At 37.5% G+C, this 22,827-nt stretch overlaps 1 protein-coding gene and 1 long non-coding RNA gene across 2 annotated transcripts; both read left to right on the plus strand.

Annotated features, from left to right (window-relative positions):
- The first annotated feature begins 3,611 nt into the window (after nt 1–3,611).
- Nucleotides 3,612–8,541, plus strand: LOC103045203 (uncharacterized). The gene is made up of 7 exons (XM_022663033.2): nt 3,612–3,620; nt 3,910–3,978; nt 4,214–4,324; nt 4,456–4,524; nt 4,719–5,808; nt 5,925–7,117; nt 7,216–8,541. Exons 5-7 carry the CDS (start codon nt 4,811–4,813, stop codon nt 8,265–8,267), a joined length of 3,243 nt encoding a protein of 1,080 aa, XP_022518754.2. The 5' UTR covers nt 3,612–3,620; nt 3,910–3,978; nt 4,214–4,324; nt 4,456–4,524; nt 4,719–4,810; the 3' UTR covers nt 8,268–8,541.
- Nucleotides 8,542–16,742: 8,201 nt separating this feature from the next.
- LOC111189352 (uncharacterized) lies at nt 16,743–22,493 on the plus strand. Its single transcript, XR_002648728.2, has 4 exons — nt 16,743–17,599; nt 20,539–20,566; nt 20,739–20,775; nt 21,555–22,493. It is a non-coding gene; the product is annotated as an uncharacterized LOC111189352 (long non-coding RNA).
- The last annotated feature ends 334 nt before the right edge of the window (nt 22,494–22,827 follow it).

Genomic DNA, 22,827 nt, shown 5'->3' on the forward strand with positions numbered 1-22,827 from the left:
GCTCATCCTAAATCACCATCTCAGTTGAGTTTAGGTCAGGGGATTGTGAAGGCCATGCACCTTTTTGTTTACTAGATAATTCCATATGCGTCAATTAATAGTTTTCATGGTTTTCATATTAATCGACAATGTAAAAAAAATAATAAAAACATTGAATGAGACGTGTCAAACTTTTGACTGGTATTTATATATTTGCGTGCTGACACACCCCAGTGGTTGCCCAGTTGAACGGCCACAATGTTGATTAGAAGATATAAAAATAAAAATATTAAATATTACCTGCACATTCACTGATACCCTTTACAATACGTGTAGGTGTGATTAAAGACACCACAGGCGTCCCCTGCACCGAACCTACAGTACCAGGGTGCTGTAATTCCCGGGCTGGTGGGAACTGTGTATAGTTGCGTGTATTCCACAGTAACAGCCTGATTACAGAATCCACGGGCTTGGTGACTTTGCAGCTTTGCTTAGACCGTGAACATCCTCTGCAGGAATCTGGATTTTAATAATTTATTCGTGGGTTTGCCCAGTTAGACTACAAGCCACAGACAAAGTTGGCATTACAATATAATATAATATAATATAGGGGTGTGCCATATCGTACCGTACACGATAATATCGTCTACATTTTTAAATATTGTGAACGATATTATACCCTAAAATATCGTGTCATATCACCCATTCCATTTCCCATTATATATCTACTAGAGATTATATCTGTCCAGTATAATTTATTTACTTTAATCCTGGATATATGGAGATATTTGGAGTGCATTATTATTATCATGATATTCTGGATCATTGACTTCTGTTACAAATCTGATAAAATCCTTGTATTTTTTAATATCTCACTTAGAGGTGTGCAGTATTATATTGTATGTAATAATAAAATATTTTTGTTCTTGTTCTTTGTTCTGTATATGTTCTTGCAGTATATAGTGTATTTTAAAAATTATTTTTTAAAAAGTGTCATATCGCTAAGAGTATCTTTATCGCGAAAATACCATGAAATATCGTGATATTATTTTAGGGCCTTATCGCCCACCCCTAATATAATATAATATATATATATATTATAACTCATTCACTCACTTACTCACTCATCGTCAACCGCTTTATTATCCGCTCCCGCGGGAGGGGAGAATTCTTAAGCTAAACGGCCCTAAACGGATTCCCATTCATTCTCTATGGTAGTGCTAAACCACTACGGATGTAATATACTTTTGGCCGCTAGGACTCCAGGTCGCTGTTTCCCCGTTTCTGTGTTTTTAAGTTACTCGCAGTGTTTCCAGACTCCAGGCAGAGACGGTCACTAGAAATCACCTGCGATTCGCAGCGATTATTTATCTACACGCTGATCTGATCAAAGGTAAGATATGTGTTTTGGGATTAACGTAAAACAACTTAATGCACTTTCCTGTTATATGATGACACTGATGCGCGCGAGCGCGCACGCACACGCACACACACGCAGTGGTGGACGGAAAATTCTCATAATAAATTATTACTCCAGTAAAAGCAGTTCTCCCGTGAGTTTCCCTCTTTAGTAAAAGTAGAAAACTATTTACTTAAGTATGGAACCAGTGGTGGACGAAAGTAAACAGTGTAGTTGAGTTTAAATACTCATAATAAACTTTTACTCCAGTAAAAGCAGTTTTCCCTTTAGAGCCCCCCTTTAGTAATAGTAGAAGTATGGAACCACGATTTATTACAGCTCCGATTACATTATAATTTTTTGCATTTTAATCAATCTAGTGGCTTTAATTTTTTTTATTTGCAACAGAGTTACGTTTAGGGTTACAATTTTTTACAATTATACAATTATATATATATTTCATTTGTGGGTCTCTATAAATACATAATCTCTTAAATACATAAACCAGTGAATATTTTTAATAAAATTAAAAAATATAAAATTTGTTTGTATTGTAATTCAGAAAAAAAGACAAGTGCAGTTCAGAACTGCATATATATATATATATATATATATATATATATAGACACACACACACACACACACACACACACACACACACATTATGTGTATATTTCTATACTGTGTTCTGTGGTGCTTTGATGTGTGATGGTCAGTCACTATTTGTATTAACCTCACCCCCACAGATTTCACATAATGTAGTGGAGTAAAACAAAAAGAAAGATATTTGCCTTTGAAATGTAGTGGAGTTAAAGTAAAAAGTCATCCAAAATGGAAATACTTCAGCAAAGATACTCAAATAAACTACTTAATTATAGTAACACAATACTTTTACTTTTTTACTTTCCACCACAACGTGGTTACCAAATGTGATGTGAAAAATCCCTGTAAAATCAGTATTTGTGTCACAAGTATCATCTTAGAATTATTATTTTTTTTTAATAAATTTAAAATTGTGTTTTTATTAATGGTAGGTCAAGATGCAAAAGAAAGTGGTGTTCTTTCCGGGGAAGACCCGTGTTGTGTTCCGCAAGGGACCACTCGGATTTCTCCTCCAGGAGCCGTCCGAAGAAGCCAGACTCATTAAGGGCAACCCCACTCTACAGGACAAGACTGCATCCATGAGGGAGGACCTTGTGCGGGAGAAAGCTCTGGCTGTGGTCCGTCAGAGAGGAGGGGATGCGTCAGACAGGACCGAGGTGCTGGGACAATACATCCTGCAGTTTGGGAAATATAAGGGCAAGTCTTTTCAGTGGCTTTTGGAGAATGATGTAGGGTACACTATGTACCTCATCAAGAACCTCCAGAAGGAAGAGGCTTTAGGGCTTTCTGTGACTGAGGGGCATAGCAAGGACAGCCTACACTCATTTGTCCATTATGCTCTTAGTTTTGAAGAGATCCAGTCTGTTCTCCGCTATGAGGCCAGTGGAGTGGCAGTCACAGCGGCCTCATCAGAAGATGACCAGCTGGTTGGCTTTGGATCTCGAGCTAAGAGCACCTGGAAGGAGATTTGGGAAAGCAGAGCTGATGGCTACTCAGACTTTGTCCTTAGGAAGAGCTGTGTTGTAGGTATGTACAAACTTCAACAGTACCTGAGGAAGAGGCAGCAATCGGCTTCTGTTGACCACGCCACAGGGACACCTGCTGAACCCCTGGGTACATTATTTTATTAATATTTTTATTCACTTACTTTGTGAATGCAATGTTTCTTATTTCTCATATATATTGTACACTCTCATTCTTGTCTGCACCACAGTGATGGAGGAGGATGAAGAGCTGGAGAGGGCAATGTTAAGCATTTCCCCTTCTAAGCTACAAGTGGAGAGCTGTAAGTACACAGCTATTAAACTGAGAGAATGTCAGAGTTCATAAGTATATTTTGTGTCTGATGTCTCCCCTATTTATTTTTCTGTGTCTTGTGTGTTAACAGATGCTGTGCCAACAGTTGCTGTCACACCAGGACCAAAAACAGGTTTTTGACATAAAATGTTTCAGGACTGGAGTACCATCCTTTTACGTAATGAATTGTCCTCCAAAACTGAACCTTGCCTTAAACTGTTCTGTTATTTGTGTTTTGGCCCTGTTTCTCTAACAATATGAATGTGTGCTGGTGTTATACTAACTGTCCTAAGGACTATGAATTGATTCCTACCATGATGAACTGATTTCAACATCAATGAGGGTAAGTATGTATTATTCTCTTCATATGTCTTGTATTAAAAACAAATTGAGCAGCATTGGTACTAACCCTTTGAATGCATGCTTGTTTATTGAGCCATATTGCTCTTCCTTCTCAGAATACTGAGTAGTGATTAGTAAGTTTGTTTTGTATGTGGGAATTAGATATTTTACAATTGCAAAGCCATGAGAAGCATGAGAAGGAAGAGTATGGTTGTTTGCGTTCCTACTAATACCAACACGTGCATACTTTATAAATATGTGAATATGACTGATGATATTGTTTGTTGCAGTTCCATCTTTGGCACCATCCAAACCCCCTTTGGATACAGCTGCTCAACGGCAGTCATCGCCAGTTCATGGTAAAAACACTGCAATCCTGTTATATTGTATTCAATATTGCATTAGGTTCAGTTCAGGGTGTACAATATCTATTGTAATCTTTATTGTTGTTTTAAAGAGGTGCGAGCAGACATAATCGAGTATATCACTCACTTTGCAAAAAAACAAATAATTTTTTGTCAACATTGCACACCACAAGGTTCAGTTACACAAGAATAATTAATTGATTTATTATTTCATTTCCTGTTGTTCCAGCCTCACCAGGTGTGAAGAGGAAGACACCTGTGCCCATTCCACCAGAGCTGACTTTTTTAGTAAAGGAGACAGCAGCTCCCATAAAAGCAGGGGGATCTAAGTCAACTCCAGGTATGCTTTCATCTTAGTGTTGGGCTAATGTACAATTTCACTTAAGTTTAATGCACAGATTGTGTAGAACTAGCTAGATTGTGTAGAACTAGCTATACACATTTATATATACTTTACAAACTTCTTTTCAGGAGCCAGCACAAGTGCTTCTTGCACATCTGCACGAAAGGCGATTACTTTTGAGGACAGCGGTGAAGATGGTGAGAATGTAGACAACCCTGCCATTCTGTGAACTTGTGACACTAATGTTGTCTTAATGCTGCTTTTATCATTTTATTTTTAAACGGTTTATAAGTAACTTTATATTTTTGAAGCACTTCCACATAAACCTGCAGTCTTAAAAATTATTAAGGTAGTAATTACTTTGTTCTATGTCTTCCTTTTTGTATCCTAGTTCCCTTAGCTCAACCACCTGTTCCTGTTCCCCTGCCTGGCCCTGATCGGGACATAAGCAGTTGGAGCTGTTCTCAACACCAGAAGATCTGGATGAGGACAGAGCTTCAGGATCTTGGGCTGTGGCCTGGGTCTAACCCAGTGCGGAACCCAGGGAACACAATTTCTCTGTGGCGTCTTCCTCCACAACCTGAGCTCATTGACATGGTGGCTGAGCTCCCATCCCCAAACTTCTTCCAGCTACATCCATTTTTTATCTGGAAGCCCGAGAGTGACATCATGGTCAGGCTGAGAAACAATTACATCCTGCCATGTCTCCGTGGCTGTTCTCATCCGCAGGTGGTCTCTGCTGGTGTGGGCAGGCCTCGGGTGATTGTTGGCACCAGCGGTCAATATTATATATTGTCCTCACGACTCTGCTGCAAAGCATGTCGAAGGAACTGGTTTGCTGACAATCCACGATGGCTGGAGAAGCTGCCAAAGCGGTTTACCAACATTCTGCCCACTTTCCTGACTTACAAAAAGGCCATCTGCAAGTCTTTGATGGATGAGTTGAGGCGCACTGGCAAGTCACCAACAGATATGGCAAACCAGGTGAATGAGCTCATGCACCTTAAGTATGAGCGAGCTCACCTGGCATACCTACATGCCATAGAAAACATCTGGGATGCTGAGGCCGGCATATATGGACAGAGGACCATCGGGCAGTTCATGAGGAAAGAAAACAAGCCACGTGCATTTGGACCATATGAAGATTCAGATGGCTGGTGTGGGGTCTCTGTCTCCGGTTTCTACCTTACTGACTGCCTACTAGACGAGTTCAGACGTCAAGAGCCAGCCATGTCCAAACTCCTCCAGGGCACCTTTGGGCAGGTATTCAGGTCTGACCACACCAGGAAGGTAGCACGTAAGGTTACACTAGCATCTGGGGTCATGTCCAGTTATGCCATCATGAATGAGAACTGGCTGATTGTTTCTTGGGTGATGGTTCAGTCTGAGACTGAGAAGTCCTTGGAGCCAATGTATCAAGGATTGGCCAGGAGATACAGCAATGCGGGTGTGGAAAAGGCAGGCTACCACTGGATGGACAGGTAAGAATATACATTTTCTCTTTTTAACTGCCATTTTAATGTCTAAATAACACAGTCAGATTCTTTCTTTTTTAATTTAAAATGTTCTATATATCTTTGTTTTGCCTTACATTTAGAGACTGCTGTGCTCCATTTAAAATCCCGGAATGCGCCTCTGGTGAGCATCTATATTGGGATGCCTGGAAGACAACCCCTTCCATTGTTGCTCAGGCCACCTCTGGCCCACTTGCGAACACCTGCGCCTCCCGGTCACATTACAATGCCAACATCGTTGTGAAACTGGACTTGTTCCACTGCATCAGGCGTTTTTCACGGGAGTGTACATCTGAGCATCATCCTCTGTTCAGCAATTTCTGCCAGCTTCTCTCTGCAGCCTTCTCTGTGGTGGATCAGGAGGACTTACAGAGGCTCAGGGACGCCTATGTGTTCTGTGGTATCCATCCAGCCAATCCCACCAAGCAACATATAAGGGAGCACTGCAGGACCAAAATACCACAACCGACAGAGCTGCTGGACAGAATTGAGAATGTCCTTAAGCATTTTCATGTGGCCACAGACCCCAACAATGTCCCACTCTTCAAGCCACACATGCTGAAGACATGGCGCATACAGAGAGTGCACATTCTTCGTGGTTGCCTCAGTGACCCTGAACTTTCAGAGGGCATAATGTACAGGTACGGTGGAACTCTTCAACTAAACCATGTACCCGGTGAAGGCGCCAAAGTCCCCATCTGGATCCCTGTCCGAGGTACATCACAACAGGAGGGGTACCATTTCCACCAGGCCCAGTGGGTCACAGGGACCCATGTCTCCACTGAATTGTTCCAGGCCCAGGGCATGACAGGGGTGGCACGGTGGAACTATCAACGACTGGTGGACCTAAAGCAGCCAGATGTTATCCTCCCTGCTGTCTTTGATCCAGCTTTAATGGCTGAGTTGAACTCTGCTTCCAAGAGAGTGACAGGGCAGGAGAAGTATGCATTATTTCACATCTCTGACACAGACACCGGAGAGACGTTTGGTCTAGAATACAAAGAGCCAGTCTGCCGTCCGGTCCCTCTTGACTGGGACAAACACAGGACCCAAAAGAGAGACGAAACATCTGCTCTTGTCCCACTATCTCCTGTGCAGGCACCCACTTCTGCCCAGGCCCAAGCTCCAGACTCGGCACCCTCCTCCAAATTGACGCCACTCTCTAGCTTGGCATCTTCTGGCCCAACATCATCCCTCAGCCATTCACTCTCCGCTGGGACACTTTTAAAGCAGGAAATACTTTCAGAAGACAACCAGGACCCTCCAGAAGCAATGGGTAAGTAGACAAGTTTTGCATCCCGCATTTTTTGCATAATACACTAATGCAATAACATGATCAAACTAAGGAACTTTTGTTGCTTTATTGTGTTCCAGAAATCTCACATGCCCTGCCCCTGCTGCAGAAGTCCTCTCCGAGAAGTGCCCGCACCGGACCCATAAAGACAGGTGGACGGGTTTTTGTGTTGGACCACACACGCTGGACACCACCCATGAAAGATGCTATCGACCACTTACTGCACAAGTTCCGTGGTGAGAAGGACATGCTAAAGCTGGTAGATCAAGAATATGCATACATGGTCCATCAATCTGCCTCAGATCCCAACAGCTTGCTGCACCCCACAACCAAACTACACATATCCCGCTATGTGAAGCACCTGGCAAAACTTCTTAACACCAGTTCTTCTCTGAACACAAGCCAGGAAAAACTTCAGGAGACTCAGCAGCTGTGGCACTCCTTAACAAAAGGAAGTGAGACAGCCAGTGTTCCTGTGGTCACCATGGAGCCTGCTATTGTCAACCCACCTGCACCTGCCATGGTGACACCTCTGACACAGGAGTCCATTGAGAAAATTGTGGAGGACATCTTGCAAAGGCAGCAGCAGCAACAAAAGCAACAGCCCCAGCCAGAGCAGAAGAAAAGGCAGACAAAGACCTGTCTTGCATGTGGACAGCCCAAGTCTCGATATGAGACAGATGGATCCTCCATCCACTTTTTTTATCAACAAGGGCCTGTGCGCTATTTCTATTGCTCAAAGAGGGTGCATCAAAGTTACGCTGCTGAGGGACTTTCTGACCCCAAAATGCCATTTGAAGAATTTGCAGACACAGAATTTTTTCAGAGGGAGCTGGAGGGCACCAAGAAACGGGTGGAGGAAAAAAAGGAGAAAAAGAGGAAAAGGCCAGATTCCCAACCAACAGGCCGCTGCTGCAGATTCTGCCACAAGGACCTGAAACAGGGACCAAACAGCCCACACATACACACGGGCTTCCCTGGAGTGGCAGGAAAATACATTTACTGCCCAGCTAAAGTGTACTCTTTATACAAAGATAAGGGCATGATTAAAGAGATGACCTGGATGGAGTTTAAAGAGTCCCCATTCTATGAAGCAGAGAGAAAAAGATGGGTGGAGGAAAGGAAGACCTGATTCGTATATATTTGTACATACTTCAAATGATTAATCCAATTGTTGTTCTGTATATATATATATGTGTTTCTGATTTCTGAATGTGCTATATATGTATAGGTTTTATTTTTTTTTGTAGTTTCCAAAGTTTATATTATTTTGTCATACACATGTGCGCTTATGTTTAGTCCTTTAGACCACAGCAATGTGTGTGTGTATATGGATATTGGTATGTATAACTTTATAGTTTGTGTGTATATTGTTTTCCTTAAAGTTCTTTTTTTAAACAGATTTTACCTTGTTTTTAATCAAATTATAAATAAATAAAATAAATACATAAAATATACGTTTACATGCTTTTTTTCATTCTTACATAAAATGTTATAGCACATAATTTGTACACATTTTCTTAACTTATTTATATCCCATACAACATGTTCTGTATTAGACTGCATCAAAATTATGTCTGTTCATTTAACTCAAGCAGCACATCAGTCATTATAAAGGATTATAAAGAAAATAAAATAAGGGAATCATTTTTGCAGTTACACTTGCAGTTAAAGTTTTTTTAATGATTTCTACTTAAAATTTAAAAGCCACAAAAAGCATTTCAGCACCTTGGACAAAGAAAAAACTAAGCTGCCTTCCTATTGGCTGTTTTTCTGTTACAACTATTCACAACTGGCCCGTTCAGGGTCGGGGATAATAATTTTTATAATAATAAACAATTATTATTATTATTAAACCCCGCTCCACGCGGGGATCGAACTCAGGCTGTCGCGGTCGCAGCCCAGTGCTCTAACCGCTGCACCAGCGAGCGGACTGGGATGCGGCCGCTTTAATCGGCTTGTAAAGAGCCTCCGCCGAAAGGGGCGGAGCCACGAAAACGGGCGGAGAGTGAAAACGGGTGGAAAACAAAACCTCACGCCTAGCGTGAGTGAAAGAGAGAGAGGGGGAGAATGTAAACAAGACTCGCCGCGGAAGCTAACGGCTACCTCTTATAAGACGAGGTGAAGAACAAAGCTTCCAAAAGAAACGAAACTTAACTAAGGAGTTTGTATTATATATATATATATATATTATATATATATATATATATATATATATATATATACATATATATATATATATATATATATATATATGTATATATATATATATATATATATATCCTCATAGTTCAATGTGTGTACTGTCATGGCATACATCCAGTAAAAGTGTTGCCTTATGACAACATATTTTGAAATAACCAACTGAACCCCAGCACTGTGGAAAAAATGTTATTCCTAAATAAAAACTAAATTACACATGTACATAACCACGTCCATTAAATATGTGCCCCCTGCCCCTTACACAAGCACCTTCACCTTTATGAGCATACATTTCTTTCATCAAATTCTTCCATATCCCCCATGCAGCATATCTACATGAGCCTTGCCTATGGAAAAATAGGCAATGGACTAGTGATACATGTAAACATGTTACAAACCCTGCTTGGAAAGATGTGAATAATAGTGAATAATATAATTTTAAAATTTGGTATATTAACAGATTAATAACATGGTGAAGGGAAAAAAGCAACAATGTGAATGCAATTAGAATTACAAGTGTAGTTTCTCCAGTGTGCCTTATCAAGGTACATTCTAAGTGTATTATATATTAATTAAAAATATATTACAGTTATGTCTTTTAATATAATGCATTAAATTATCCAGACATCAAAGTATTCTTCCATTTCCTTTTTTCAGTTTTTATTTAAACCTCAAATGTCATGTGAATGCACTGGAACAGGTTTAAAAACTGTAAAAAAGACAAAAAAAACGCCCCTCGTCCTTTAAATACACAAAGCACTTTCAGGTTTTGCCCACCAGGTGCCGCTGATGTCCAATGTGTTATGAAGCTCCGAGTAATGAACCTTTTTTCGATACAATTAGGAAAAAGGCTTCAGTGCTTCAGAAAGCCTCGGTTTGCCATCACTAGCAGGAAGAGAAGGGGAAAAAGAGCAGAGGCTCGGTCTAGAAACCGGCATAGATTCGCTCCCACGAGCTTCAAAGATCCAGTGCCGAGTGGCTGGTTGGCGCTGCTTATAAGCTGTTGAAAGCAGGTGTTGATAATTAGCCAATCAGCCCTCGGCGCTGGCCTGGTGCGCCCTCCGACGCCCTGGAGGACACCTCGATCGGGCACCAGCCCTTACATAGTAATATAATATAATTGCTTCAACCACGGAAATTAACATTTTTCTCACGCAAAATTGGCGGTCCCTGGTGTTTAAGGTGCTGAACTGCACGTCGAGATCCCCTAAAGAAGCTCTCTAAGAATAACGACTGGGTGAGGGCACTCGTTAATCTGCGAGCGAGTTTACGTAGTACTTTAGTTACGCACTGGTTTGGGAAACACTCTTTAATTAACGATCAATCTTAAGTACGAGTTAACAAAGTTCTTAGCGTTACGAAGCTTTCGGGAAACCCACCCCAGAACTATAGCTCACAGGCTAGCTGCAGCCTGAAAGCTTTTCCACTGCAGGGCCAGTACGCCGTGCCGCCGCTGTGTTTCTGGCTGGTTTTGACCCGTTAGCTTATCAATGCTAGCAGCTACCAGGTCTACCAGCGGCGCTACCCGGCCCGCTGCCTTCAGGCAGATCCTGCTACTCCCTCCCGATGAGCGGCTCGGTGTACCCGGGTACGGAGAGATTAACCGCGCAGACCCGGTTCGGTTAGTAAGCGCTATGTGTGGATAAAACACCTGAACAGAACTCCTCTCTGAGCTCAGAACCGCTCGAATAACCCGCAGCGGCAAAGCGGCTTCAGCGTTTGGGCTCTAATACAACTTAAGCTCCAATAATATAATAAAATTAGCTTACTAACAGAACCGGGTCTGAACGGTTAATCTCACAATACCCGGAGACACCGAGCCGCTCAAATCTCTATTCAATAATAAATATTCTGTTTACAGACATTATATATTTTTTTTATATCAATAATAGTCCATTCGTTTTCAAATTTAAATTTTGTGGTTATGGATTATGCTTTTGGTTTTTAAAACATTTGACCCTATTTTGACGCCATATAGTCACTCCATTTGGGGGATGAGTCTTAAAGAGATTAGAGGGCCTATATTTTAATACACATTCACATTTGATACCATGTCTTGATACATTACAAATAAAGTGCTAAGATCTTCCATGGTACTAATATATAGTCCCAACCCAAATGTGTGCTTCCAAATACTCAGGTCTTTCTTGATGCTTAGCTAACTTTGTCTTTTCCATGAGTCAGCATTAACATAACTAATAAAATAACATAAAAAGTCAGTTTAGTCATTTAGTTTGTTAGTATACAACGTATTTTTGATTACTGGAAGAATAATAAATCTGGGTAGTTAAATGAATAAAGTTATTAACAGACTAGGGTTGGGCGATGTCTCCTCAATTGGCAGCTGACGATGTTTACAGTGAAACATCGCAATGGACGATGATATCGTGGGGAGGGGGGGTGGTTTTAAATCCGTTAATTATTCATGGGTGTGTTTTGAGCGTAACGTGAAATAAACCAATCAGTGTGTCTGTATCCATCCTCTTTAAGAGGCAGGATTGCGCTGACTTCTGTGCATTCCTATTTTAAGAGCGCATAAAAACTGGGTTTGCAACACTGAATTTTAATCAAGCAATCGATTATTTACACTGGAGGGGGACCCTCATTTACAATGCCACTGAGCATTTACAGTTTAAAAGGGATTAAAAATATTTTTCAAAAATTTTAACTAAAAACTGACATTTACTATATACGAATAAAATATATACATTAAAAAAGGAAAAATAGGACACTTTAAAAAGATCATAAAAAATGATACATCAAAAATAAAGAATTTATATCTTATTTTTTGATCAATAAAATAATAAAAATATTTAAAATAAATAAAAAAATAATTGATATAAAATAAAAACTAATTTCAAACACAATCAAAGGCTTTCTAATAGAGTGCAGAATAATATCAGTTTCAGTTAGTTTCAGTTTCAAATCATTGGTCCTTATGCATCTTAATTTATTTAACTAAACTTAATTTATTTGACTGAGTTTTTATATTATTTGTAGCCTCGCGCTGAATTCAGCTCGCGCTGTGAAAGAGAGAAAGAGAGAGAGAGAGAGCGCAGCATGGCACATTTTGCCTGATTTCTCTTGATTAAATATCAGTAAATATCCATATATTTTACTACACTTGATAGGACCTTATTTATTAAAACGTTTTTTTTTATTAAATCGCAATGTTGCGCGTGCTTTCAAGCTTGCTCTGCGTGACTGAGGTATTTTAGAGCGCTGGTCGAGATTTTAGTTAATTAAATAATATATTTAATATTTTAATAAATTTGCCCTGGTGATAAAAAATGAATGCTAACATATAGCTTTATATTTCTGTGTATTTCAAATGTTTTAAGTTTTATATACTTGACGTGCAGCACCAGATGCCAGGGTGATGCTTTATTTTTCAGATATGAAACAAAAATAATTAAAAGTGAATTTCAGTTACATAATAGCAAATAAAACAATTATGTTCAGTCAAAGTTCTTTTCTTTAATTTTTTCTTAAAAAAAACTAGTTAGTAACTCAGTTAATTTTTGGAGAAGTAACTAGTAAATATAACTAATTACGTTTTCAAAGTAACGTGCCCAACACTGGTTGACAATGAGCAAGTTTCCCGACGCACAACGAGCAGGCTTATTGTATTTGCGTGAATAACATGAAATATTTAAAATTATTACAGACATGTAGAACAAAAACGAAGACAAGCTATAACCTAGATATAAATAATAATATCCTAATAATAATATCCTAATAATAGAATAATAATAAGTAATATAATAATATGCAAATTAGGCATATTTGCAGCAGTAGGCTATTTTAATTTTCGTCCCTGACTCTAATTCATTTAAGTTTTATACCTGATTTGATCATTTTCCGTACAATCCTTGCCAAAGTTTTAGGTGAAGGAGACCTAAAGAAGGTCAGTGCATGTTTAAAAAAAAAAAAAGTGTGCGTGGCATCGCGATGGTTACCATCCATCGCTATGGTGGGTCATAAATGATACCATCGGCACAACCCTATAACAGATATGTTAATGCTGACTGATAGGAAAAGTACAATTGACTATTTGGCAAACAACAGGCCACAGTTATCTTTCTATTTATGTGTTGGTAATGATTATTATTATTAATTAATATTAATTGATATATTATTTTAAAGTATTTACAACCCAATTAAGAACCATTATTGAACTTTTATAAACTATTAATAAACCCTTTATGAGGGAGCCTTATTTTTAAGTGGCACCAAATAAACAATACTCACCAGGGCCGCCGCTCTGCATACGCAGACAACGCAGCCAGCGTTAGGCCTCAACCATTTTGCAGTTGCAGGGAGCCAAATTGACTGAGAATGAAATGTGTTGAAATTATGACATTATTAAATTTAAAACCCAATGTGAATTATTTATGACACGCTCATCTTTTTTGTCTTTAAACATTGCATGGGGCACCTACTCTACTACTTAAAAGCGGCACGTTATTATTTTTGTGCATAATATAATGCCCCCACCCCTATTGCCTGAAATGGCACGGCTCGGTTTGCTCTGTTGGTTGTTGCCAGATGTGACATTTTCCAGTCAAATAAATAATCAAAAAATGCATGGAGGCGCTAAATCTTGCGCATGTTTAACCATTTTTAAAGTGTATGTGGCCATTCTATACAAAAACTTGTCCAGTGCAATATTTGTGTAAGTTAAAAACTTAAAATAAAATAAACAAATAGGATGAAAAATCGTAACTTATCTGGCAACCTTAGTCCTAACTAAAGTAGCAACGCTACTTGAGTTTGGCAGGAGACAAGTTCACCGCGCGAAGTTGCTACTAAATGGCAGTGTTGGGCACGTTACTTTGAAAAAGTAATTAGTTATAGTTATTCGTTACTTCTCCAAAAAAGTAACTGAGTTACTAACGGAGTTACTCCACTATAAAATGTAATTAGTTACCAGTAAAAGTAACTATCGCGTTACTTTTTATTATTCGCCCGTCAAAAAAAAAGGAAATCAATTATGCATTTACTATTATTATTAGAAAAATAACAAACGAAAATAAACCCAAAATGTTGACAAAAATATAATCTAACGAATTTCAAAAAAACAAAACGAAATTCTCCACAGAACCAAAGAAAATTACTAAAACTTGTAATACTGAAAAAAACGGAAAAAACGGAAAAACGCGTCTGGGGATGAAATTAAACAAACCAAGCCACACTCAAAGGAAATATGTATATATAAACAAAACAAAATAATGGACAAAAACAACAATTTAATGCCCGTTAAAATGGTATTAATATAACAGCTTCACCAAAAGAGAATAGAGCTTAGATCGGGCAAAAAATCCGACCCGATCCAGCCGGAGCCCGTGCACATTCTGCCCAAGCCCGAACCATGAACTGAGCCGGACCCGATCCGCCCCATAAACTGTCTGTTTTCGGGCTGATTGAATGAGCGAAATATAATCAGAATTATGTTAATTAACACTGAAACATAAAAGCATAGAACTATTATTTAATTTAAATGTTTTTTAAGAACAGCTACACACAATGCTGCAAGTCAAACGCGGAGGCGTTCACGTGCGCCCAGAGCTACGTGATTACATTTTTCATTTTTATTATAGTTTAATTTTATTTTGTTTTTATTTTTTCTGTTCAGTAAGTTTTTAGGGTGGGCTTGCTAGCGCGAGCGCTTTACACAAGAACTAAAGGACCACGAGGTGCCGCGCGCTCGGCACAACAACTCCGCTGTACAACAGCGCTTATAAATAAATTAAACACGAAAATGAGGGTATTCTATCTGTAATTTCAGTTCGTTTTAGTTAGTTTTATAAACACAAAATACAGTTCCAGATAGTTATGTTTTTTCCTTTTAATTACCTTTTTTATTAGATTCAGTTAACACAAATGTTTTTTTCACTTTCAGTTTTCGCTATTTCGTTCGCTGTAATGAACAATAATAATTGGTTACTTAGCAACATTGTGATTATCACATCAGAGCTTTATATAAAATAAAAAATAGGAGCTAATAGGAGCTTTCTCTAAAAGAGAAAGCAGCAGCACCACAAAAACCGGAGCAGCTAAAAAGAGTTTAACGTCCTTAATTCGGAACTTGGGCTGTCCACGGCAATCACTGAATTGATTAGAGCACGCAAATCGTCACAATTGTGCCTCACTTCACCACGCCAAGGCTGATATAAATACACCACGAATATAAACGATAATTTCATAACCTTTAAGGCTGGCTTGTGTAAATGACGTGTCCACTGCTTAAAATAGACATGCATCGTTTCATTTATTATTTATACATTATAAATAGTACTCTTGTGCTGTTCTTCACTGTTATTGGCCTTACTTATAACGTTGTAAATATTCACAGTTACATGTGTAATTTTAATAAATAGTAAAATTTTGCGTAAACCTTTTGTGTTTGTGTGTGTGTGTGTGTTTTTTTTGTGTTTTTTTTTTTTGGGGGGGGGGGGGGGCCTCCCTGACCAGTTATGCTTAGGGCCTCCAAAACCTTAGCAGCGGCCCTGCCTGCTAACGTTAGCTTCCTCTGACCAATACAGGGAATTCCTGCTAAAACGCTCATATAGAAAACAGACAGCATAGTTTCTGAGAAACAATAGACACAAAAGCTTAGTAAGCTAGCTAGCTAATCATTGGTCTGTTCTTAATACGTAAAAAAGCAGTATTTTATATGGTGGTTAACTATCCAGTGCTGTCCGCTCTGGGCTGGTTTAATCTGGTTTAAACCGGTTTAGAGTGCTTAAAAGACTGACTGAACACGAATGCAGCCGTTTTTCCTCCGTAATTATGAATGTACAATTACAAGCATTTGAATATTATTTTCACAGTTTACATTCCTTACTGGGTTATCTCATTATCATTGTTATACAAAATCTACCTCAGATACTATTAGTAACAACCTCCCCGTTCTAAATATTTTTAATAAATGAATTTGACTGAAATATTGTAAAGTCTGTCTCAAGGCCTCGGCATACTTCCAGCGAAACGAATTTCGTGAGCATTGCACGAAGTCAAGCGCGCTTTCGCGAGCTTTCGAGCTGGCATACTTTCTGCGGCTGTCTCGCATGCTCCACAACTGCAGGTGGTGCTGTTACGTTAAGTTTCATGACTACCGGAAAACCATCGCGCTCTGTCTAAACAAGCTCCGGTATGGCAACGTGTGAAATACTCGAGGTGTATAAACATACCCTAGAAGATTTCTTCAAAATCGTCCATGTTTGTTTTCTTGGCACGCCTCTTTTTTAACGACCAATCACAGCCTTTGTCGCGTTGTGTCTTCGGCCGTGGAGTTCGCCCAGCTTCCATGTGCACGACACGGCGAACGAAGCCCCTGTGCGATGTCCGCGCCAGTTCGTTTTCTCCGCAATTACGTCACATTGTTCGCTAGAGCCACGCGAACGTCGTCTCCGCATGAAGTATGCCGAGGCCTTAAGGGCCGTTGTATTATTTAGCTTTAAACATTAATGGTTAATTGAGAATTATATCAAATTTAGGGGGTTAAACATTAGTCTGTTATAAATGCCATTCAATTTCAATTCAACACGACAATTAAAAAGTATTTTTATAAAGCAAGCATGTTTTTTTTTTAGTTTTAACCTTTCTTAATAAAGATGTATAATAAAATAATAATGTATTAAAACAGACTCCAGCTCATTTTATAAAATTATAAATAAGGACAGCTCTAGATTTGAAAACATCATTCCACATCAGTTTTAATAGTATTTAAAAGTATGCACAACATTATAAAACAATTCAGTTGTGTAAAACGTACTGCTGTTACAGTCAGAAAGTCTGGGTTCTAAAATAATTAGGATTTTGCCTGTTAACTAACATAGTGTTAACATCAGAAAAAAACCTGATAGATGTTAAATGTAAATTGTGGATTGTACTACAAGTTTTAAATAGATCTTGTGTTAATAAGAGTTCATAAATAATTTACTATCTGCCATAGATTTATGACCTGTTTCAATCTTGATTCCTGAAAATAGACACACAAGTCTTCATCTAATATAGGATTCATTATTGTCACCATTCATTAGTGTCACCATAAAATTGGCATCTCTGTTGTGCTGCTCAGAAGAGGCGTGGACCTGTTTTTCCTGTAAAGCTACTTTATGACAAAGCGCTATATAAATAAAATTGAATTGAATTTAAATATTATATTATATTATTATATTGTGACCGCAAAAAGTGTTACTTGTCTAATTATTTTTTCTTATTTTACAGGAACCAGAAATCTGTGATTTTACAACACTCGTAAGTATGAATAAACAGTTGATAAATATCAATGCTTTTAAATAATTAGAAATGGAAAGATCTATCACCTGTGTTTCTGTATTGTCTGATTTTCAAGTAAAATTTGTAATCAACCAATATTTATCTATTCAGCCGATCTTACGATCAGGTCATATTGGGAAGTTAAGTTTAGATTTATAGCAGCTCTGTGTGGCTCACTGTTGAGGATGCTGACTCTCAGAAACAGGGTTCGTACGGGTGCTTGAAATCTTGGAAAATGCTTGAATTTTAATTTTTTTTTTTTCAGTCCTGGAAAGTGCTGGAATTTTGGAGAAAGTGCTTGAAAATGCTTAAAACTGCTTTACTTTACAATAAATCATTATCTGACTAAATAAGTTTGCTTAAAGAAAAATTTGCAGAGCGTAAAATAAAAAAGGCTTAGCTCGCGCCTCCATGTATTTGCGACAAATTCCGGTTCTTTCTCGTAATCCAAGAGTTGCCTCACGAGGAACCAGCGCTTCCACTTCTGTGCAGACCCAATTTTATTTAATATTTTACTGTTTTTTGGTAGTTCTACAAAATTTTACTTGAGTTCATATTCACCAACCATAACCCCTCCTCTGGCATTATGTAATGTTTTTGTAAAATGGAGTGTGAATGGCAGTTAATAATAATAATAATCGAGCAATTAAAAGTACTAAAATACAAGATATAAATCATGCCTATTCTCTTAAACTGTATCCTTATATATTGATTCAGTCTTTTAAAATGTGGTGCTTTTTGTAATTTTTACGTTTAAATATATACTAGAGTAGCACAGTTTGACAGGGTAGCACTAATCGACAGAACACTGGCGCCGTAAAAACGAGCTGATCTCCGGGGCTGTTTTCCTGGCGTCAGCGTTGTGGTATGAGCCAATCTCCTGGGCTTTTCACGGTGTCAGCGCAGTGGAATGAGCCGATCTCTGGCTGGAGGTATGCTGGCTAGATGGCTATGCTAAAAGCCAAAAGCCAGGTTAGCAGTGCTGGCGAGTTTTTTTGTGCTCGCGAGTTTAACATTTGCGCTTGTGAGAAGGAAATGATAAATGTTAAACGGAAAGCGTTAAAACACGCTGGTGTTTTTGCGCCCCTCGACTTTTGACATCGATGTGACACCATAGAGTGGCTATCTGCGAGTCAGTTTTCGTGTTTTCCTCGTCACCTCACAGTCAGCGAAAACAACACTGATATGCTGGGGGGTTGTGTTTTTAACGAGTATTGGCTGGAAAACTATTGATTTGCACATTACTGTCAAAGGATCAGTAAGCTGATTCACTGCCTACCTCAATCGTAAATGTTTTATTTTTTTATGTTTTCAAATTAAGAATGTATTGAAAGTGAGGGTATTTGTCAAGTGATCTCACTTGGTATTTGGTGTTGCCCTATATATGTTTGCACTATTTTACCTTGTAAATTCAAGTTGTTCTGATTTGTACAGCACTATTAAAGCTTTACCTTTTTTTTTTTTTTTACATTTTGAGTAAAACATTGATTGAAAGTTATTTGCCTAGTGAGCTTTTGTGTCATAGTTTTACTGGTAACCCAATCAAGGTGGATAGTAAACAAAGTTTACAGATAGATGATGCATTTAGAATTGTAAAACTTACTTTGCTTTAATTTCTTCTCCATCTGCTATTACCAACCACAATTCTGATTGTGTTCACATAAAAAATATCATCTCTTGAAGTGTCACAAAAAGCAAATCAATAATTTTGAGTATATGTATGTATAAATGCTCTCAACTCACCCCCAAATTTGACATACTACAGTAACTGCTCAGTCAAATGAATAGGGTAAACATGTGGTGAAGAACATTGGTATTTAAATTGTGTGAAACTGACACCAATAAATCCATAATTCTTGCTATTTACTTATTTAGAAGTATTTTTTTTCTCTGTAGCATAGTCGCTGTGGAGTGTGGAGAATAGTTTTGTGATATATTGATTATCGCTGAATCACAGTTTTGAGATATCACCGTTATTACTAATTTACCACAGCTGAAATGTGCTGGAAAAACTTGAAAATGGGCCCTGAAAGTGCTTGAAAAGTGCTTAATTTTACCTTGTAAAAGGTGTATGAACCCCTGCAGAAAGCTCCAGTTCCTTGTTTAACTGCTAGTTGGAACTAACCCTTGATTCTCAACAATTCTCTACACTACTTCACAGCATATGTGTTACTGAAGAGAATACAATACTTCTAATGAATCAAATACCAGTAGTTATAGATTTATTGGTGTCCGTTTCACAGACTTTAACAACCAATATTCTTCACTGCAGGTTTACCCTATTCATACCACGTGGAGTAATGGAGCAATAACTTTAGTAAGTCTAATTGGAAGAAATCTTAGGGATTTTAGAGCACCTTTATTTCAATAAATATATCCATATTTGAAGCCACATAGATACCATATGATATGATATGTCCAAAAAATAGTTCATATGTGTACAAAGTGTAAAACTAATGTGCTGACAGGATTGACAGACTATTTTGGCTGTAACTGAGCTATAGCTCCACAATGTTTTTAATGTGATTTGTAAAAAGTATTTTTCATGTCAAACTTTGCACAACAAATATATAATCAGTCAGCAAAAACAATAATTTTAGGTTAACCCTGTCACCAGGATGAAACCCTGTCACACATGGAAGTGATGTATGGTTGAATTGACTAAACTTAAAACAAAAAAGAACATTCAAAGTCAAAAACATTTCTTCTGTTCTAAACAAGGCTTAGAGAAAAAAATATGCGTTTAAACTGTAGAATACCTTGAAAATGTGTTTTGATTGAAAACACCCAAATAGAGTTCTGCACCGGGATTGGCTTTTCCAAAATACTGATTCATCTGCATTATGTCATGACACATTTGTGGTTAAATCTTTCGTTTATGATTAATCGTTATTTCTATTTTTTTTCTCATCTTACAGGCTCAAAAAGGCTTTCACATACAGTGCTGTGAGTATTACTTTATACAATTAATAAGTAACTAACCCAAAATCTAGTATAGTTTATGTAGTATAATGTAACCACTTTTGTATGTGAAGTTAACTATGTCCTGGCTGATTAACATTCTGGTGCAATTAAAAAAAAAAATATATATATATATATTTCTTTATGTTTTTAACAGGTTGACCTTGACTTAATTGGGCATTGTTTCTTGCCAGGTGAGTTTTGAACTGACATTGATTTTGCCTAAAGTTGCTGTTCAGAGAAACCTGAAAGTTGGCTACAATGTAGTTCTGTAAGTGTTTCTACACAGTCAAGTCACAATACCTACCTTGATTCTACCCTTACTGTTCATTTTTAAGCTTTACCAATCATATAGGACACCATTTAGTTCTATAATTACAGACTGTAATCCTGTATTCTGCATACTTGAAAGGAGAAATGCGGGTAATAATAAAGTATGCAAAGAAACAGATACAAAACTACATTTTGTAATTATTCAAGTACAAACTATCATATAGTTCTATATCCAATAGAACTGAATAAAAAATAATAATAGGTGTAGATATAAATGAGGATGTCATAATTTGATTAATGTGTATTTAAAATAGAAATGCTGTATATTCTGTATATCAATGCTTAGTTTGAAATAACTATATACTCTTGTGCTGTGCAGTTTTATAACTTATGGAGCATTACATACCAGGTTACCAGGAATGCCTTTAAATAAAAAATAAAATAAGAAGATTTAAGTATCTTTTCATCTGGTAATGCTAAGAAATGTTTAGATTATGGGGAAAAACTGACCTTTTCTAATGATTATTGTTTGTTTAATTGTGTTTTTGAAAATGTGTGTATTGCAAATTGTACAATTGTTACTGTTTGCAACTAACAGGATTGTTTTCTCTTTTTTCTGTCTTTCTTTTCTTGTCTTTGCCCTACCCCATCTAAATTCTTGTTTCCATTTTCTCTCTTTCTTTCTGCTTGCATCTGCAAGCATCCCAGCTTTCCCCATCCCCGAAACAATAACTCATTGAACTCATAACTCATTGAACTCATTGAACTCATAACTCATTGAACTCATAACTCATTGAACTCATAACTCATCCATATAATAACTCATCCATATAATAACTCATCCATATAATAACTCATCCAACCCAGAAGTCATGCAACCCAGAAGACAACAAAGACAAACAATCTGCAGGTCCCTAAACAACGGGAAAAAGACCACAAAAGCCCAGTAAACGCCTGGCTCACCACCTAGAAAGCTCTGAAGAAACTGGACCTGCAGCACACACACAATTATACCACAAATCACTTTAGCATAGCTTAACATTTTATAGCTATACATTACAAATACAGTACTTGAATAAACAACTGTATAGACAGTTCTACATTTCGTTCATATATTAAGTGAGTCCACTTTTGCAGTTATAATACTTTGTCTTTATTGACAACAATTGAAATAATCATTTGATCAGTTTTTTTTTACATAATTGCATAAGGAGACTATTACACATTTGTTTCCTAAAAAGGTATTATCAAATCTTTGTATTGTTAAAGGTTAATTTTACAAAGAAGTACCATCATAACATTTGTGTACTGACTATCAATTGTTCATTTCATTGTTTGGTGTCATCTTTTCAGTCACAAGATAATTATCTTTTGTGTAAGGACTTTTAATTTTATGAAGCATTATCCTTAAGAGTTCTGTTAAGGGTTAATAAAAAGGTATCAAATTTTGTGTTTCCCATCATAAAGAGGTCTTTTGATAACTGGTTAGTCTGATAATCAATTTGTAGAAGTAAATCATACATATAAACTTAAGATTTAAGCTACCTACTGTTTGAATTACACATTAATTATTGTATATTTGTTTCAAGCTAAGTTATACACACGAAAAATACATTAAATTGCTGCTGAAAAAAAAAAATCTTGTGTGTGCTTAGTGGTTGCATTTTCCACTAAATAATTTATTTGAGAGCTCAATTTAATTTTGTACTACTGTATAAGTACATTAATTAAAGGTATTGCCTACGGGTTACTGACAGTAAAGTTTGTTCTAAAGGTAAATTACGTAATTGCATAAGGAGACTATTACAAATACATTTCCTGATAAGGTGTTATCAAATCTTTGTATTGTTAAAGGTTATTTTTTATGAAGAAGTACCATCACAACATTTGTGTACTGACTATGAAATGATAATTTCATTGTATGGTGTCATCTTTTCAGTTACAAGATAATTATCTTTTGTGTACAGTTTTAG

Source organism: Astyanax mexicanus, chromosome 10 (assembly GCF_023375975.1).
Source record: "Astyanax mexicanus isolate ESR-SI-001 chromosome 10, AstMex3_surface, whole genome shotgun sequence".
In the NCBI taxonomy this organism is placed as follows: domain Eukaryota; kingdom Metazoa; phylum Chordata; class Actinopteri; order Characiformes; family Acestrorhamphidae; genus Astyanax; species Astyanax mexicanus.